This window comes from Ciconia boyciana, chromosome 15 (assembly GCF_034638445.1).
Source record: "Ciconia boyciana chromosome 15, ASM3463844v1, whole genome shotgun sequence".
Classification (NCBI taxonomy): Eukaryota; Metazoa; Chordata; class Aves; order Ciconiiformes; family Ciconiidae; genus Ciconia; species Ciconia boyciana.
In genome coordinates, this window is record NC_132948.1 from 9834140 (window position 1) to 9852118 (window position 17979).

The window sequence follows — 17979 nt, forward strand, 5'->3', positions numbered from 1 at the left end:
CAACTTTATAGTGACCACTGTTTGTTTCCACAAACTGTTCAGGCAGCAGGTCGGGCGGGGTGCCGGCTGTGCAGCTCTCCATACTCCGCAAGCAGCCTCCAGCACCGATTTGATGCTTCGTTTTTCACTGCTTTGTTTAAAACGTTAAATGCTCCCTGGTGGCAGAGGCCTGGAATTGACAATCTCCTGTCACTAAAACCTAGGTAAGGTCAAACCCAAGGGGGTGACGCATTGTACACCCTCTCCTCTACCAGTAAAGTTCGGGGTTTTTTTTTTCTGTGATTTTTGTTTATAAACTGATGGGTTTAGTTGCGAATGGTGTCTCTAACGAGAGAACTGTATCGCTGTAGTAGTTCCATTTAAAAGCTGAGCAGGGTAGTAACCGCCATCCTGTAACATCCTGTAGCTCTTACTCGTCTCCTGTTAGCAACATTATCAATTCTCACGTTTTTCCAGGCAGCTCCAACCCCGCCGGCGGAGCGCGGCCCCAGGCGGGCGCGGGGCTCGAACCCGCAGCCTCGCCGCTGGGGGGGCGGGGCTTCTGCCCAACCGCCGCCCGAGGCGGCCACTCAACGGCTGGCGGGGGCGGGGCGCCGCCGTGACGTCAGGGCGAGGGCGCAGGTGTCTTTGGCGGGGGGCGCGGAGTAACGGGCGGGAGCGGCGGGGCTGAGGGGAGGGGAAGGGCCCGGGCCCCAAGGGGGGGCGGCCCCGCCGGGCGGGAGGGCATGGGGGACCCGCAGGCCTGTCCCAGGAGCGGTCGGCGGAGGGGGGCCGCTCCCCCGAGGTGTTGGCACGTCGGGGCCCACCTCAGGCCCTCCTCAGGCCTCGCCGCCCGTGGTAGGCCGCAGGGCCGTGGTGCCCCCACCACGGTCGGTTCTCAACGGTTTGCGTTTGTCATTCCTGCAGGGCTGTCGGGTCAGAAGGAGTCTCGGCGGGTAACCATGTAGTGCTTCAATCAGAGGCAGCCTCCATGCTGAGCGTTACAGTCATAAATAGTTACCAGTATCTACTAATGCCTGGTAGCGCTCTGGCCCCCAGTCCCCTATGAACTCATCACTGCCACGTTCTGCTTTGCCCCAGGTAAAAAATAAACGTACAGTTAACAATCGGAGCGCTCTATTTTTAACATGAAATTACTCATTGTACCGCTACCAGTTTCAGTCAAGAACCACAGGTGGTATCACAAGCATGAGGAACCTTTTGGAATGGTCTCTGTTTATAATATAAAAATATTTTAACTTAAATTAAAACCTCGAGTTTATTATTGTCTCTTCTTCTTTATGTCGAAGTGTGTTCCATGTGTTCCCTTTTATAGAAACTTAGCCCAAGCCTTGAGAACGGCACCATTCAGAAACAGAGGCAAGAACTCCAGCTTTTAATTGCAGAACTGAAAGATCGTGATAAGGAACTCAATGACATGGTTGCAGTGCATCAGAGACAGCTTCTAGCCTGGGAAGATGATCGGCAAAAAATACTGACTTTAGCAGAACGATGCAACTCATTAAACAGTAAGTATTGTGTGTATGAAGAATAAGACCCTGGTCTTTTAAGTACGTTCAGGTGCTTAGACCCCTCAATAACAGTTTTGCGTCATATAAGGAACCATTTCCTACCATTCAGCCTTAAATTGCTTGTCTTCTTTCTGAGATCAAAACTTCCACGATGGTACTAAAGTGATTTGATCTTGAAGGGGTATGATAATCAACAGCTCTTTCTCGTTTGAATAAGTAAATTGCTTCTGTGGATTCCTTAAAAAAAAAAAATCTCATGAAATAAATGTGGGGGAAGAGAACAATTTGCAAACATGCTGGTGTACTGCAGAGCCGTGTGCCCTGAGGTTCTGCTGCACAGCTCTGACATCATCCGCAAGCCACCCGGCTAATCACCTGGCAGCTCTGAACAGTCTTGTGTGACAGCGATAGTACAGAGGTCACCACAGAATTCATATTCCATCTGACCTGGGTAGCTAGGGAATCCTGCTGCAGAGTATCCAATGCGAGCATCCGTTTCTGAATCACATGATTTTAAAACAGTGGATTAAATTATTTCCGAGATTTAAAAAATTGCATGGCAGTATCTGAGCTGTTTTCTCACACATACCTTGTCTCCTTTCTTCTCAGATGAGCTGAACAAGAGAAATGAAATTATAAAATCACTGACCAAAAAGTTAAAGTTCTTAGCATCTCAGCAGAATGACAGTAAGACAACATTTGAAAATACACAACAAAAGTTTAAAGAGCTCTCTCAAAAAGTAACAGATGCAACTGTTCACTGTCAGGCTCTGGAGGTAGGAGTTGAGTGATGGTCTGATCTTGCAGTTCGTGCGTGTACAGAATGCCAGCGGCATTTGTGAGTTTCACTAGTGAATAAATATTTCATATTAAGGCTCTTGAGTTGCATTTGTCCTTTAGTACAGTAATCTTAGATTAAGGCATAGCTCTGATTCATTGGAAGAATAAAAGGGCAAAAAAGCTTTCCTAAGCTAGGATTTGGAGTTTGCTGTTTGTTTGCGTAGTTTTGGGGAGCACTGCTCAGAACGAACTTGCCTCCAAAAATGGCAGGCACTGTGATTGCAAAAGGTAGTGTTGGCCCCCAGAACAGTATTGGTACTTGCTTGGGGAGTTCCAGAAAATTTTCTTTACAACTTTGATTACTATCTGAACGTTCTGAAAATGGTTTAAGGATACGAAAATAATTGGTATTCAAGCGTTCTAGATTTTTTTAGAAGTGATTTGGCAATGATGTGTTTATTGGGATAATTTTTTCCCCTGCATGCAATACAGTAAAGCAGTATTGGGCGCTTTCATCTGTCTAATCAGCTTGACTTAAGACATGCAGGATATTAAGATCCTTGATTGCAAGCAAGTTTGGCTGTAACGAATTGGGGAACAATTTTTACTCCACTCCTCTCTTCTCCAGATCCTCACAGCTTGCTCAGAATCCTGCATTACCATTCATAATGTTTAAATAAAGTTGTGCACACATTTACTGGAAAATAGTAACTTTGAATCATTGAGGTAGTAACTGATACTCTTATTTCTGTTCACTAGGAGAAAAATCAAAGTCTCCACTGCTCAGTTTTGGAACTGTCTGCTAAAACAGGCCAGCTGCAAGCGAGAGAACAGGAGCTTCTTACTATGCTTAAGCTGAAGGTAACGTCTGTCATCTCATCAGGCAATAAATGTGGTCAAACTGCAGTGCAGGTATTGGTGACTGTAACGCAGGGGTTTAGTCACCGTTGATCTCACTGCTGTTTAATTCTTAGGCTTGTTTGAGAAGGGAAAAGTGGTCAACAAACAATAAACTGGTTTATTTTCATAAACAAGCTTGTTTCCTGGCTTTGATTTTTGGGTTTTTTCCTCAAGAGCTCAGAATAAAATCTGTGAAGTAGCTATAACTGCTGTAATAACATGTACTGTTGTTTTGTCAAAATCCATACATGAAGATAAAACAATAATCAAGAATACATTCTATTTCATATTTCAGGACGAGGTTATACTTGAAACAACTGATCACATTACTGAGTTTACATCTAAATTCAAAAAGCTGGAAAGTGCATTGCGTGCAGCAAAGATGGAGGAATTCAGTCTCAACAAAGAAAAACAAGACCTGAAACTGAGACTGAAAGAACTAATACTTGAAACAAATAAGCTGAAAGGTAAATGTTCATACTGGGCACCTAATTCAGTGCAGACCAGCATGATTGCTTTTCATTCTGGGAAATACTACGTTTTGTTTTAAAGATGACCTTTGTGAAAAGATGAAGGAAAATAATAAGCAGCAGGGAGAAATCATTTACCTCAGACAAGAAAATGGCTGCTTGAGGAATGAGCTCGCCCTTGTTGGTAAGTGTGGGGAGTTGGGTTTTCATGCCTTTGCTTTCAACAGTTCAGAGGCTTCTAGACAACAACAGTTCACTAATATCTGTGAAGTAGGCAGCTTCTTATCTACGTTTCTTGCAGTTTAATAAAGGTATATGCCTTTGTTTGTCATTCTTCTATGAAAGCAATATCTAGGGCTTCTGCAGGAACAGTTTCTAAAATCTTGTAAAAACACAAAGGTCACCAATATGATTACGCATGGAGGAGTGAATGGCTCAGAGGATTCTCTCTTGAAAATTTTTGAGACTTTTATGTCTCCTGTGGTATTAATAGAATAAGTGGGGGTGCCATTCTCCCTTCTGACGTAGGTTGCATACAAAATGGTGACCTATTGGAAAGAAACCACATACAAAACTTAAAGCTTAGGCCCTATGGAATTACCAGCCCATTCACTCTCCCCAGTGTTTGTATCGAAGAAGTATGTTCACAATTTCACTTTTTCTCTTGTTTTTCTTTAACTGATGCTTTTGGTTTAGATAGTTTAATATGCAGGATTTGGTAAACTGCAACTTGCTATCTGTTGATAGCTTCACTTTGGTTTTGGGTAGAGAGAAGCTCTTCTGTACTGCAGCGGATAGGAAAGGCAGGCTGATTGTTGCTGCAGTGTTCTTACAGACAAGCAATGTACCCTGACAGATGAGGTGACCAAAGGTGACCTCTGCTGTGAGATGATTTACTTGTGCCTGTCACTTTTCATCTGTGATTACCTTTGCCAAATATTGATTCCATGTCTCATTATTTTAAAAACAATAGTAATGGGAAGTATTTCCCAGCACTTCCCTGTACAAGGCATAAATTAGAATTAATTACTGAATTTCCTTTCCATGGAGGAATGTTAACATGAAAAAGTGAAATAAATCAGTCAATGAAGTAGAATATTGCTGCTAGTAAAATAAAGCTAGGTGCTGGTGAAAATTCCGAGGAAAATACTTGAGCTGTTTAGTTGTCGTATGGTTTTTGTGCTCTTTTTATTTGGAGGGGAAACAGATCCTGTTGATCTTAAGAAAATGCTTGTGTTTTGGTTAGGTAGCTGTTTCTACTGCTACAGACATACATGTTAACAAATGGACTTGCTTTGTGTCTGTTCACTTTAACTAATTAAAAAATTGTGTGTGTTTTGAAACAGTTGAGAAAGCAAAGAGAAAAGATCAACTTCTTCAGTTTGCCAAGTCTAAACAAGTGCGGACTGACACAGAACTATCAAGTTTGCGACAGGTACAACCCTAGTTGCATTTCTACTCTGAGATTATGAAGGCATTTTTCAATAACATCAAATCAGCATGGAACACTATAAAAAAGTTATATCTAGCTATTCTTAATTAAGAAAAAAATTCAAATTTGCCATTTCTGCCTTGCTGGGATCCCTATGGAATGTTGATTTTTTTTTTTTTTGGTTAAAATTAAAAACCCATGGTACAAATCCTTGTATTTACATGTGCCTTTAGCCTTTTTTTTGTGTAATTGTAATTATTCAGTCCTACAATGAGTAAATACCACCCTCACAGGCGGAAAGTGGGGCACCCTGTTGAGATAACAGTTCGTCAGTGTGTGTATAACCAGCGAGTGCTAGGCTCCAAGAAATCATGTGAAAGGCAGTGGGAGTGGGGCGGGCTGCTTCGCACACATGCCCGACGTGAACTCATGCAGGGTAAAGGGGCATGGTGTGCTGAAAGATCTGTTTTCCAAGAGAGACTTAAAACCAGTGTTTTCGCCTGTGCTCATTTGAGGTTCTCAAGGCATGTCCAATTTTTTTTAATTACAAATAATTGATCGGTATGTTGTCTTCTACATTAGCTTTACAAAAAATCCCCTGCAGTGAAAGCCAAATACGATGATCGTCATTCATGTCCTGTAATTCTGCATAGCTTTGAACAACATAATAACATCATGTATTAAATATCAAATAACAGTAATGTTATTGTATTTATGGTTCAATATGGTTCCATCTTAGAAGAACACTACAGTCTTCTAATAGAAATACTGTTTATTGCTGCAAAACATTATTTCCTAAATACATGCAGAGATGGCCCCTTAGATTTGGAAGGCTTTGACAATAGTTTGACTGCAGGTATTGGTTTATAAAAGTGTTTTGAGGATATTTTTGGAAGACAAGCAGTGTGTTAGTACCTGATGACAATGTTCCTGCACTCCAGACTTTCACTAATGCGCATTACTATCTTTAAACAGATCTACGTAAAACAGCAGCGTGACTTGCAATTTCTTCACGTCAATTTGGAGAGCTCTCAGGAATTAAGGCAAAAGCATGAAAAGGCAGCACATGAAAGGAGGTAAAGTAATTTTTTTTCTTTTTTTTTTTTTCCCCCCCACTCTCAGGGAGAAACTTAACTGCTCAGCCACAACTAACATCCTAAAAGAGATGTGTGCTGTGTCAAGATGGCTTTGCTGGACTCAACACAAACATCCAGTGAAGTTGTCAGATACCTTTTTTAACTTGGTCAGGAGACACCATGAGTATCAGTCACAGAATAAAGCGTGGTATGCAGGCCAGACAGTTACGGATTTTAAAAAAAATGGAATGGTCTGGAGGTAGGGGTGTTAATCTGGCCCACTACTACTTTTGTTTAAAAATCAAAGTTTATTTTGCTTTCAGATTAGGAAATTGGTGCACACCCCGGAGGTTCAGACAGAATCACCACACTGTATAAAACATAAGGGAACTCTCAGACTGATTTTGGAAAGTAACAGCCAAATCTGGGCAGACTTCTGTCAGGTTTTGGTAGGATACAGCTGCCTGTTGGTATATGAACTACCACAAAACCATGGCTACAGCCTCTGGTTAATGCATAGCTTTAACTTTGAATACAGTTATGTGTGTTCTTTAAATGCAGTGTTTCTGACTGTTTTCTTTATCATGCCATTGTAGCATAGGTATGGCATTCTCTGCCACTGAAAGTAACAGCGAGACAGACACGGTTAGGACTGAGGGCACCTACGGGATACACGAGGAGTGTGGAACTGCACAAGTTCCAAAAAGTAGGGTAAAAACCACCTCTGAGATGTGTGAAGTAGATAATAGACTGTTACCGAATGCATCAGACTTGGAGGAAACTACCTCAGCATACTTAAACCAGTGTCAAAAAGTTGTGAAAGTCTTGGCTGTCCTTATGGAAGAAGGAGAAAAGCAGGATGTTGCATCAAGCTCTGATGAGCTAGGCAGCAAAGTATTTTGTGAGGCAAACAACACAAGGCCATTGAGAAACGGGGAAATTTCTGAGAGTGGAGTGGAAAGCAGAGACCAACAAACCTTTGAGTCATCTTTACCTGAATATGAGCATTGGCTTAACGTCAGTTCTTGTGTAGATTCACCAAGTACTTTGATCCAGAACACCGTCACATCTGACAAAACTGATAATGAAAATAAAGCCTGGGAAGAGAGAACTGGAATTCTGTTTGGACAAAAAAGCAGAGAGACTGCTGTTGCCATTCACAAGTCTGAATCTGATTCCTGTAGTAGTAACTTCATCATAAAAAAAGATGCATGGTGGAAGCCAGTATCAGATCCAGAATGGTTGCAGATTTTCAAACCCGTAAAAGGAGATGGAAGTATATGGCATGGAAAAGATTGCAACTGTCTCAAGACTGCACAAGAGATGAAATGTGCCAGCTCAAAAAGGTTATGTGCTTGTTACATTTAAGAAATAGATAGGTACAAGCTGGAGTTATGTAGAAACTTGGGTGTACAAGCTCCCAATAATTTATATTATCTTAAGTGATGTTTAAAGTAACTGCTGTTTTAAAATTAGTCTACCAACTTGAAAAGTAGTAAATTTAAATAAGTTAAAATAGCTCTAAGGTATCATGATTCTATTTTTATGCATTTATTTTTTTGCATCTCTTATCCCCAAGAGCTGCGTGGGTAGGAGAAGCTGCAATACCACATAACTTGCCAAATAAACTCATTGAGAAAAATGCAGATTTTAAAATCTTCTGATTTTTTGAAATCCCAGATGTTGCTTGTAAATCTGGCAGGTAAAATATGTTCTGACCAGAGTTGGACTTCTGCAGTGATGTTTCTGTAAGGCAAGAAACAAACCTAGATTTTGTGTGATGCTTTAGTGACTGTGTTATTTCTGTTGAGAAATCACACAGTGGCTGGGCAAGAATGTAGGACACAGCTCTTCCGCACAGGCTGCTTTCCTCACTCAGGGCAAGAAAATGAGATGGCAAGATTTAAAGAACAGCAATCTGTCCACTCTCCAGTGCCTCTTTGTTCATGGGACTTGATTCCTGAGTTTATATTGGGGGAGGAAAAAAGGACATGTGGTTGGGGATGAGCAGAATGACGTTTCTAATGCTGAGAAGTGTCGGAAAAATACTTGGGCGTCTTAGTGGTGTTGGAAGGTATCCGAGATATAAATGCTGCTTCACATTTATAGAAGTGGTTTTATGCCTGCACAAGCAAGGGCATTCAGAGCTGTGATTTTCTGTGGATTTGTTGTGTTGGTTCCTCTATTTCCTTTCAAAAAATTGACTGACTTACCAGCTCTATTTTGGAAGGATTTCTGAAGTTTTACAGAGATTTTATAGCTGCCTTTTAGACAGAGAAGAGAAGAGAAGGAAGAGTAGCTTTTCAGCTGGTAGTTTGACAAGTACAGTGAATGAATAGCTGTTTAAACCTGCTAAGAATTTTAGCCAGCAAGTCTGCCCAACATCCAAACAGAAATTGTTACTGCAGTGAGATAGACCTGTTCAGAAACAAGGTGAATGGGCAGCCATTGAAAAAGAATGCTGTCCCAGCACATTCCCACACAGCTTAGCTGAGCTTCACTCTGTGTGTGGACTCTCTAGTTTCCGCTGTCCATAAATCATTAAAAAGACTCCATTCCCCTTATGTCTACCCTGACCTTTCTTATCTACTCCCCCAGCAGCACAAATGACACATTGCCATCCCTCCAAATCTCTTTTGAGGCTGAATCATGAAAACTGCTTTCACTTTTTGTCTTGTCCTTAAGGGGATTTTAGGGGAGAAGGAACTAATTCAACATGGGTGATGCAGATAGAGCAGATATCCTTCAGTAAGGGAGGGCTGCTCTACCCATTTGGGATTTGCTGCTGAGCTATCAAGTTTTCTTGATGCCCACATTTGGTCCTAGGAGCCCTGATAACTGGGGATGGATTGACTCAGTGCAAATCCCAGGCTGTCTGCTTTCCAGCCCCTGCTGACTCTCATTTGCCATCAAATAAATTCTTGCCCCATAAATGGAAGGAAGGCAGTAGTATTGCAGTCTTCAGTGTGGGCTTCTTGTTAAGGCATTAATGGCAGAGACTAAATACAACATTCCTTCTGGGACTTGAATCTGGATCCTCCAGTTTTCCATTGCTGGCTTCGTAGTGCTGATGATGTATTTTGTGTGTAGGGAAGGGTACTGGCACGTCCCTGTCAGCCCAGCAAATATTTTTGACATGAGTTCTTGAATTCTGGAGCAGCCAACAAGAAGGCTATTAACGCAGTCACATACCTTATCCAACTGCAAGAGCGATTGTGAAATACTGTAGTGCAGGAATCACTTCTGTGTGCTCTGACTTAGTGACTTCATTTATGTTGGACCAACATTTGCTGCCTTTGGATTTTTATCTCAATTCTGGTTTTAAAGATGGAGCGTCAGCTGTTACTTGTTCAGTCTGCTCCCGCTGGACTAAGCCACCCATTCCTTGAGCCATCTCCCTGCCTCAAAATCAAACCTGTTTTCCCGCCTCCCTCCCAACCTGTGTATCCTTCAAAACTAGCTGTGCTCATTGCGTTTCCTCGCATCCCCTGCTTCTAGGCTGCTACAGCTTGTTCCCTCACATCTCTCCAAAGCCTTTTCTTGTCAGAAGCTCACAAACATGAGCTCTTCTGCCTTAAAAGCCTGTTGTGTCCCAGTGTTCTACAAGAGAAGTGAAATGAGACACAGCAGAGAGTTCTGAGCTGGCATCTCTCACAAGGGCTTTTTCTTAGCTTGAATGTCATTTAAAAATAAACCTTTTTGTAACAGTCTTGCCAGGCATGGAATGTGTTGTACCTAAAGAATATTTAATGAAATGTTGTAAATTTGAAGACAGTATTTTCTTTAAAATATACGTATTTTTTAATTATTTACCCAATCCAGGCAGTGCTAGCACTGTGTTTCTGTTTTGTTCAGAAGTGTGATGAATACAGAAATGTTTTATTTGGGGAGATAGTCGCTATTGTATTTACTTTTTAAAAACTGTATGAAGTGGAAATTAGCAGTTGAAAATGAAATTCACTGCATAGCTTGTAATGGCTAGCAGAAACCAGGGCGCGTCTTTGTACAAGCCGCAGACAGCACTCAGTGAAAACACAGCACAGGGGACAGGTGATCCCAGGGGAAGAGGGCTTAGTTAGGGTGATCAAGATAGTTCCTAATATGCTACAGCTTTTATTAGTTCTAGTCTTAATTTGTGATTAATTGGTGCTGAGCTGGGTGAGGGATTTGGTATGTTTTGATAAAATTGTGATTTAAGGAATTGAAATTGAGAACTGTTTTTCTCTAGGGTAGGCTATAATAAAGTTAACTTTTAGTGTGGGAAAGGTGTAAGAGAAAAGTTTCAATCACTTGACATGCATATTAAGAGCTAAAGACCTTTTGTATTAGGACAAGCTTGGCAAGGCTGTGGGTCAGTGTTTGGACAGTAATAACGTGCTGGGTATGATTTGTTGCTTTAACTGTTGTTTAAATTGCTGTTCAGATATTCCTAGATACACTCAGATATACCTACTGCTAAATTAATATTTCGTTTTGCTTTAAAACCTAGGGGAAGATGTATGCCAATAGATTGTATGCTTCAGCTCCACACTGAAATGGTAGTAAGGCAACTGAGTTTTGGGTTTAATCACAGTTTGCCCGAACAGCACTTTACTGTTTGCTGCTGTATTTAAAAATAAATAAAATAAAGCCTCTTTGAGAAGCTTCAGAGATCTCCTGTGATCTCTGAAGTGAGATGATGACTTTAAAAGACTGAAATTCCCTTGAAAAGTACACCTACAAATATTAATTTGCCTAATGGTTGATTTAAAAAAAAAAAGGGAGTAGGGCATGAGAGAAGAAAGAGTACCAGAGTATTGAGAGGAACTAAATACTGCCTTCTGTGTGATCTTTGCAAGGTTAAACAGATACTCAAGCACATGGTAATGTAGCTGTTCTTGAAACTGCTTGAATGTCAAACTGTTATCCTCAGAGGATGAAACTGATCTAATGAAGCTGTTAAACATGGGAACCACTCTGAGGAACAGAGTAATCTCAAATGCTTGATTGTTTTCTTGGCTCAGGGCCCATACTTATTTATGTTGTCCCATGATTTTCCTTTGAAACTTTGAAAAGGATGGTGATACTGTTTCTGGCAATGTCTTAATTTTTTTAACAGTGAAGAAAATGTGGATCTGAATTCTTTTCACTTGGATTCTCCCTGTTTGACATCCACCCAGAAAGGAGACAGGCCTCAAAGGTGTGAGAAATTCTCTGATGAAGACTTCCCTCCGGAGATCAATAACTTTTCAGTGACTAAGCCAACAAACAGATGCTGTAATGCTACCATGGACCAAGTCAGTATTTTATTGCAGAATGTATTTCATTAATTTTAAGGGGAATTGTGACTGATAGTAGGAAGGCAAATGTCTGCCGGCATGGAAGAACTAGGGACTTGAATGACGAGACAGCAGGCTTAAAGCAAAGGTGGTAAAATATTTTTTCAAAATAATTCCTTGTTGTCTCAATATGTCTTGGACAGCATAAGTGAGTTTAAAAAAAAAAAAAAAGATAAGCTTTTGAAATGAAAGGCTTTGGGATAATGGATGCTGGCTAATTGGTAATTGCAGTAAAGCACAATATCTGAGTACACTTGGACACAGTTATTAGAAACTATTGGACACTGTTTCTTCCTTGTTCTGCCTGGTTTTCCCTCTTTCCATGTCTTTTTTATTCTCCCCTTTATCACGGAAGTACTGCTGTTGTGTGCACTACATATACATGCATGTGAAGACCTGTTAAAAAGCTGACACTAGGAAAGACCTCTGTGTTTATTAGAAATGCCAGCATTTAGACAGAGTCTGGAGCAGTGTTATGTTGTTGTATTTTGAACTGAGACATTTCAAAATGAAAGTGATGATTCTTGGTATGTTACAATCCTTTGACATATTCCAAAAAGATCATTTCATAACTTTGACTCACTTTCTGTCTCCTCCAGGACACCAGTTCCCCCATAAGTAAGCTGCAACATGCGTTGGCCGAGTCTCGACAGATGGTTGCTGATCTGGAGCTTAGCACTCTCCTCCACGCGAGCCCTCGCTGCAGTCCAAACAGCAGCAGCATTAATATGGTATATATCACTCCCCTATGACTAGATTTAGGTGGCCGGGAAGAGTGATTGCAAACATCCTTTCCCTTATGCTTGACTTATGCTATGACATTATAAACAATATCCTCCTCATGCTTTGCTAAAGAGAAAATTCCTGCGTGCCTTAGCATGAAGTAGTTGAATTTTTTTATAGGATTCTTTATGGCTCCTCAAGGTCATGACAGGATTTGACTTTTGCATGTGTCTAAACAGATGGAAGGAAGAAGTCATTTTGGAGCAAGCTGTAGGAGGTCTAGAAAAAAGCGAACAGAAGTATGACTTACATTCAGAACTGGTTTATTACGCTAGGTATATTTGTGGAAAGGAGGACAGTATAGGAAATAGGTGATATATAGAATAGTTTTGTATATGAATTTAAAGCAGACTCTCAGCTTAAATAACTTTAGAGTTTTTGTGGGTTAATAGCTTTAGTTCCTTCATTGCAAGGTCAGAGAACATGCGCAATGATCAAAGAAAATAACCTGTATGTAGCTGTCATGGCAATTTATTTTATGAGCATGAACGCTGATAGGGAGTTTCTGCCTTGAGTATGTGGGCCATAGGAGTAATTGGAGAAGGGGGCACTTGTTTGTTTTCATAAGTATCCTTGAGAATTTCTACCTTGTTTGACAAGGAGATTGTACCACTCATCACTAGAAATGAGTAAACTTGTGCTGATATGTATCACAAAGGGAGAATTTAGGCTTTTGGTTTTAAAGCAGATTCCTAATGAGAAGGCTGCATGCTGAAACCTCAGCTTTCTCCTGAAAGGTATTACCTCTCTCTAAAAACGTTGCACTCCTTATATCCTTAGATGAACTTGACCAGAACAATGTTACTGTAAGTAACAGACAAAGTAATTTTTATAACATTCAGAACCATAAAACCTTAGCTGTGCTGGGACTGACTGACAGAGTATAAAGGTTGTCTGCCAGCGTTTGCATAAACTGAAAGGATATTTTGTTTAGAAGTTCATCTGCAGGCTTTCATTCATCGTGAAAGACAGCAACAGTGTAGTCTTTTGGAAAGACTGTCTTGCAGGAGGGATTCCTGAAAAGCTCTCTACAAAACAGTGGTTGCTTGTGGCTCTTGCCCAGCCCCATTAGCTGTCTGGCTCCTGCTTACTGGTTGGCACGTCACAGCTTGGCTAAACGGGCTGTCCTTTAGTAGCGAGCATGACTCTGCTTTATACCCTGATACTGCATTTCTGAGCTTGGAAATTAGCTTCTCATTCGGAATGGTTGCTTTAGTGGATAGAAAATAAAGCAGGCTCCTGTTTACTGGCGGGGGTAGCTTCTGAACCACATCTGAGGAACTTTGATCTACTTTCAGAGCAGTTCTGGGCAAAAACTTGTCAAGCATGTTTTAGTTAATCTATGCAGGCCAGCTGATCTGTGCTTAAAACCAGGCTTACCTGAGGCTGTTTTAAACTGCACTTTAAAACATATCAAATACAACCCTTAGAATTTAATCAGTAAGAATTTGTACCTTTTGGATTCTGTGCCCTGCTTGGGGGAGGGAGGAGAAGAGGGAATTAAAAAGTGTATCCTTGCTGCTCACCAGTTTGAATCTGGCAGCTCTGTAATTTTTATTATCTGAGTTCTTTGATTTCCACATAGTGTTTTTGCATTACAATATAGACAACAGAACTTGCAGAAGCCCTTCACAGAACCCAGTTATCTGCTGCAGAAGAAAGAGATACTAAGCTTCCATTCTTTTCTCTGTGATGTTCTGTGAGTATGAAGGTGTTTTCAACTTGATTTTTTTTTTTGGTTGATTTTTTGGTTTCCCTCTTTATAAATGTGCCTGCAATATTAATACAAGTCTATGGACTTCTGAGATGACTGTGGACATGGCTTAGTGGTGGACCTGGCAGTGTTAGGGTTACGGTTGGACTCAATGATTTTAAAGGTCTTTTCCAACCTAAATGATTCAATGATTCTATGAGCCTGGCACAAGATTCTAAGTGCACTGCTCTGAATGCATGTCCAATAAAACTCTTGTGAGTACTGTAACAACAAACGGATGTTAAGGCAGCAAGTAATTCCTTTAGTCAAATAATTAAACTTTTCTCAAGCATGCTCCTCATCCTCTGGGCAGTCAGATCTCGGAGCTCCATTCCTGAGTACCTGCACACTGCTTATTGTAGTTAAAGTCCTTCTGTGTGTTACAGATAACAGGATCAAGGATATGAACATTGTTAAATAAGAGATTGGGAAGTGTTTTTCACTGCCACAGCCAAGAGCCTTTTTAGCATATTGTTCCTGGGCTCAGAGCTCCAAAAGTAGAATGTATTGAATAGGGCTGTTTCAGAATATAAAAAGCAGCCTTGCCCATAGCAGATTGTTTTTTCTTTTTGAATCAGGAAATTTCTCACTCTAATTATTTGTTCTACTAATGTGAATTGGATGCTTGCAATAGGCACCATGTTGTCTGGTTCCGAGGACAAAAGAGTAACCAGATATGGTTAAAATACCAAACACCACATGAAACTGAATAAGAACTAGCAACAATGGGGGAAAGAATCGACAAAAAAAGAAATCTTCCAGTGCTTACACAACCCAAGCCCATGTCTGCAAAGGGCAGTTATTACACAGCAAGCTGCAGTGTGAAGCTGTGTGGCACTGGGTTTCTCATACTGATCAACCTCAATCCAGTGGGGAGCTGGTGCTCAGTTCTTCTCTCTCAGTATATTCAAACTGCAGTCCCTGAACTGTTTCTCCCCTGTGGAGCTAAACCCTCTGTGCCCCTGGGGAGTGGTGTTGGTTTTTAGCACCCTCATGTTCTGCTGTTTCTGCATTAAGTCTGGAGACACTAAGTCTTCTTTCAACTTAAGTTGGGTCTGCTTAGTGCACGTTAATAGGGCTGTCATAGGAAATGGATGCTGAGTAGCTGGAATGCCGTACTTTACTCTGCTGTAATGTTCCTGCGCAGAGAGCTGCTCTTTTCCTAAAAAGAGCCCTAAGGTAGAAGAAGCTGGAGGTTTTATAGATTGAAGCCAGCACTGTGACTTGCATCCTGAAACTACTGATGTTAAAAAGTTTCAGGAGCAAATCCCCAAAATTGCTGAGCACAATGCTGAGACAGCAAAGTGGTAAGCGTACGCTTAGCCTACAGAAATAATATCCTTTGCCTCAAGTGAGAAAGAACTGGTGGAACAAACGTACCCACAATTCGCTGTAGATCCATGGCAAGCATTAGCGACTGTGCAAGTCACTGGCTGCTGCATAATTCTTATTTTCTTCGTTTATTAAAAGGCACTGAATCACTGTGATCAGTTAAATCCAAAGCAGCTTTTGCTGAGTTGATAGCAGGTACCGAAATAAGTAACATTTGGGCAATTTCGTATAGAGAATTGATCGAATTGATTTTGGTTGGGTTGGTTTTTTATTGCTTTGAAATCATTTGAGGGCAGATGCACTGGTAAACATTAGGTTAATTTCCTAACTAGCTGACAGTGCTCTAGCCATTTTCATCAGTCAGTTGTTTTTCCTTTAGAGAGAGACTGGGTGGGGGAGAGTTGAAGAGCAAAGAAGGAAAGCAATGAGTAAAAGGATATATTCAGTTTTGGACACCGTAGCATGTGCCACTGCTCGTAAACGGTGACTCAGTGGCTGGCCGAGGGCACGAAGATCACTCCTTTTTGCAAAACAAACTGGGAAGATTTTATTTCAGAACACTCCAGTGGTGTCCCTGAGACTGTTGTCTTTCTGTGAAGCGCTTTGTTTACCTTTCTCCTCTTTATATTTTTACTCTTATGTTTTTATTGTCTGCAGTGTGAAAATTTATATAGTGAATTGACATCTATGTGATTGCTTCATATATTTTAGAGGAAATGTTCCTGCATTTTAATAAAAATCTTTAATTTTCTGCAGTGGATGAAGAAGTTTCCAATATAGAATTAATTTTGAGAACTGAAGATCATCAACCCGTCAGCTACAATGGAAAGTTACCTAATTTTTTTCCACGCCTCTGTGAGTGTTTGAAAGACTCTCAAGTGGCAAAAAGATGTGACTATGCAGGAATATAGTTTATCTTGAAATAAAACATAGAATTATGCCAAGGTTAACAAAAGTATTTTTATAGCTGAGACCTCAGGTTAAATACTAGCTTGTTTTTTACGAATCTTAAGTGTGTAATTGTTACGACATAGGGACTATTTTTCTTACCTTTTTTTTTTTTTTATGGTGGCTCAGAAATATTTATAGAGTATGACACAGCCAAGCATTCTTTTTTTTTTTTTGTTAGTTTATTGTTTTTGTTCTGGACTTCTTGCTGTGGAGAGAGAGATGAATAATGTTTATAGGAAGTTCCCAGTTAGTGTTGTAACCAGGAACTGCCTCCTGCATTGTTGAAGTGGGAGAGCTGTCACCCATGAGATGGGCAAAACAGCCTTCCCCGGTCAGGAGCTGTTTGTTCTAACAAAGCTTGTAGCGAGATCAGGGGTGTGCATGGGCTCTCTTAGCACTGTATGGCAGCAGCAACGCATAACGCGACCGGCTTTTTAGGATTTAAACTGTTTTTATCTTTGACTAGTGGCCAAGACATGTGCCATGATCATAATTTGAACTTATTTTTTAACTAAAAGATCAAATAAGCTAATAAAGGTGACACCTTTGCTGTATCTTTCTTGCCTATTTAACACACTGTCCAACACATTTAGTACTTAATTTATGACGGTTCTCTGGGACGTAGGACACCAACTGCCAGAGACGTGAGCGGGCTGCTCGGTCGCTGCGGTTTGTGAGCGGTTCGGGACACTCGTGCCAAGTCCACACCACTGAGCGCTGCGCCAGCGTTTTTCCTGCGTGGGGGCAGCTAAGGGGTGGGAGTCTCTGGCTCTGTCCACTGCCAGGAAATTAATTGCTGTGAATACAACACTCGCAGCATGGTTTCTCCTTGTTAACTCTTTCATATAATTTTCTGCTTTCTCTTTAATTGCCGAAATGACAGCCTGCTTTCCTTTGTGTACTAATCGCCTCAAAATTAGTCGACTGATTCTGATCGTAGCTGCTGTCCTCCAAGCTCTTTCCCTCCCCTCCCGCAAGCATCACCCATGGAGGGAATCTCTGCTTCTCAGGTTTTTTTCAAGTTTCCACAAACCCTTAAAGCGCATTTGATTCCTTTGCCTGCAGAGAAACTATCCAGGCTCCATCCTCAATATCTGCTGCTGTGGGTAAGACAAAAATTCCCCCCAAAAAGCCACCGACGGCAATACCACGATGCTCACCCTGAAGCTGTCCAGCAACTACAGTGCATGTCAAACCCTAGAGAAACTGGCACAGCGTGAGCTGTGCTTTCCTGTTTAAATGTGTTTAGTGTTAGTGGATGAACGCGCTGAACCCCCTTGTGAGTTCAAGACGCTCTGCTGATGGCTTGCAAATCAATATCGAAAACTGAGCTCAAGCGATGCAACAAGGATCTGCAGAGCCCTAGGGTCTTGTGTGGCGGCTGTCCTGGATGTGTGGAAAGGGAAGAAGGGGAATATTGGGGTTAATTTATCCAGGCACTAAGTGACTTACAAACCGACTGTATTATCTGCCACGCTCTGAGGCTTGTATTGAAACTCAAGCCGCATCAAACTCGGCTGCCTTATTTCTGGAAGCACTACGAATGCTCCAGGGAGAGCCTTCGCTATTGTATTCTCGTACTGAATTATTATTAAAGAAAACAAAGCTGCTGTACAGCTATGGCCCTGCTTTCCGCAGGGGTGGACGTGCTCTCTGCTGCTTGGCTTTTCTGA

At 41.3% G+C, this 17979-nt stretch overlaps 1 protein-coding gene across 6 annotated transcripts; it reads left to right on the forward strand.

Moving 5' to 3' along the window:
- The first annotated feature begins 72 nt into the window (after window positions 1-72).
- Window positions 73-17891, forward strand: CCDC62 (coiled-coil domain containing 62). Of its 6 annotated transcripts, none has more exons than XM_072880337.1 (14): window positions 73-203; window positions 907-1080; window positions 1316-1508; window positions 2121-2287; window positions 3051-3152; window positions 3487-3658; window positions 3744-3845; window positions 5008-5096; window positions 6069-6169; window positions 6766-7515; window positions 11268-11445; window positions 12087-12218; window positions 13877-13969; window positions 16112-17317. In XM_072880337.1, the coding sequence occupies exons 2-13, from the start codon at window positions 1045-1047 to the stop codon at window positions 13961-13963; spliced, it is 2109 nt and encodes a 702-aa protein (XP_072736438.1). In that variant the 5' UTR covers window positions 73-203; window positions 907-1044; the 3' UTR covers window positions 13964-13969; window positions 16112-17317. The 6 variants fall into 6 exon arrangements, with proteins under 6 accessions (XP_072736438.1, XP_072736439.1, XP_072736437.1 ...); XM_072880338.1 differs by lacking the exons at window positions 73-203; window positions 16112-17317 and adding exons at window positions 563-621; window positions 17372-17891; XM_072880336.1 differs by lacking the exon at window positions 73-203 and adding an exon at window positions 563-621.
- Window positions 17892-17979: the final 88 nt, after the last annotated feature.

Excerpts from the sequence above, each read along its gene's own strand:
- CCDC62 (XM_072880337.1), top strand. The coding sequence starts at position 1,045 with ATGAACTCATCACTGCCACGTTCTGCTTTGCCCCAG. Across the intron at positions 3,153-3,486 it reads TTACTATGCTTAAGCTGAAG|GACGAGGTTATACTTGAAAC; the intron begins GTAACGTCTGTC and ends TTCATATTTCAG. Across the intron at positions 7,516-11,267 it reads AAATGTGCCAGCTCAAAAAG|TGAAGAAAATGTGGATCTGA; the intron begins GTTATGTGCTTG and ends TTTTTTTAACAG.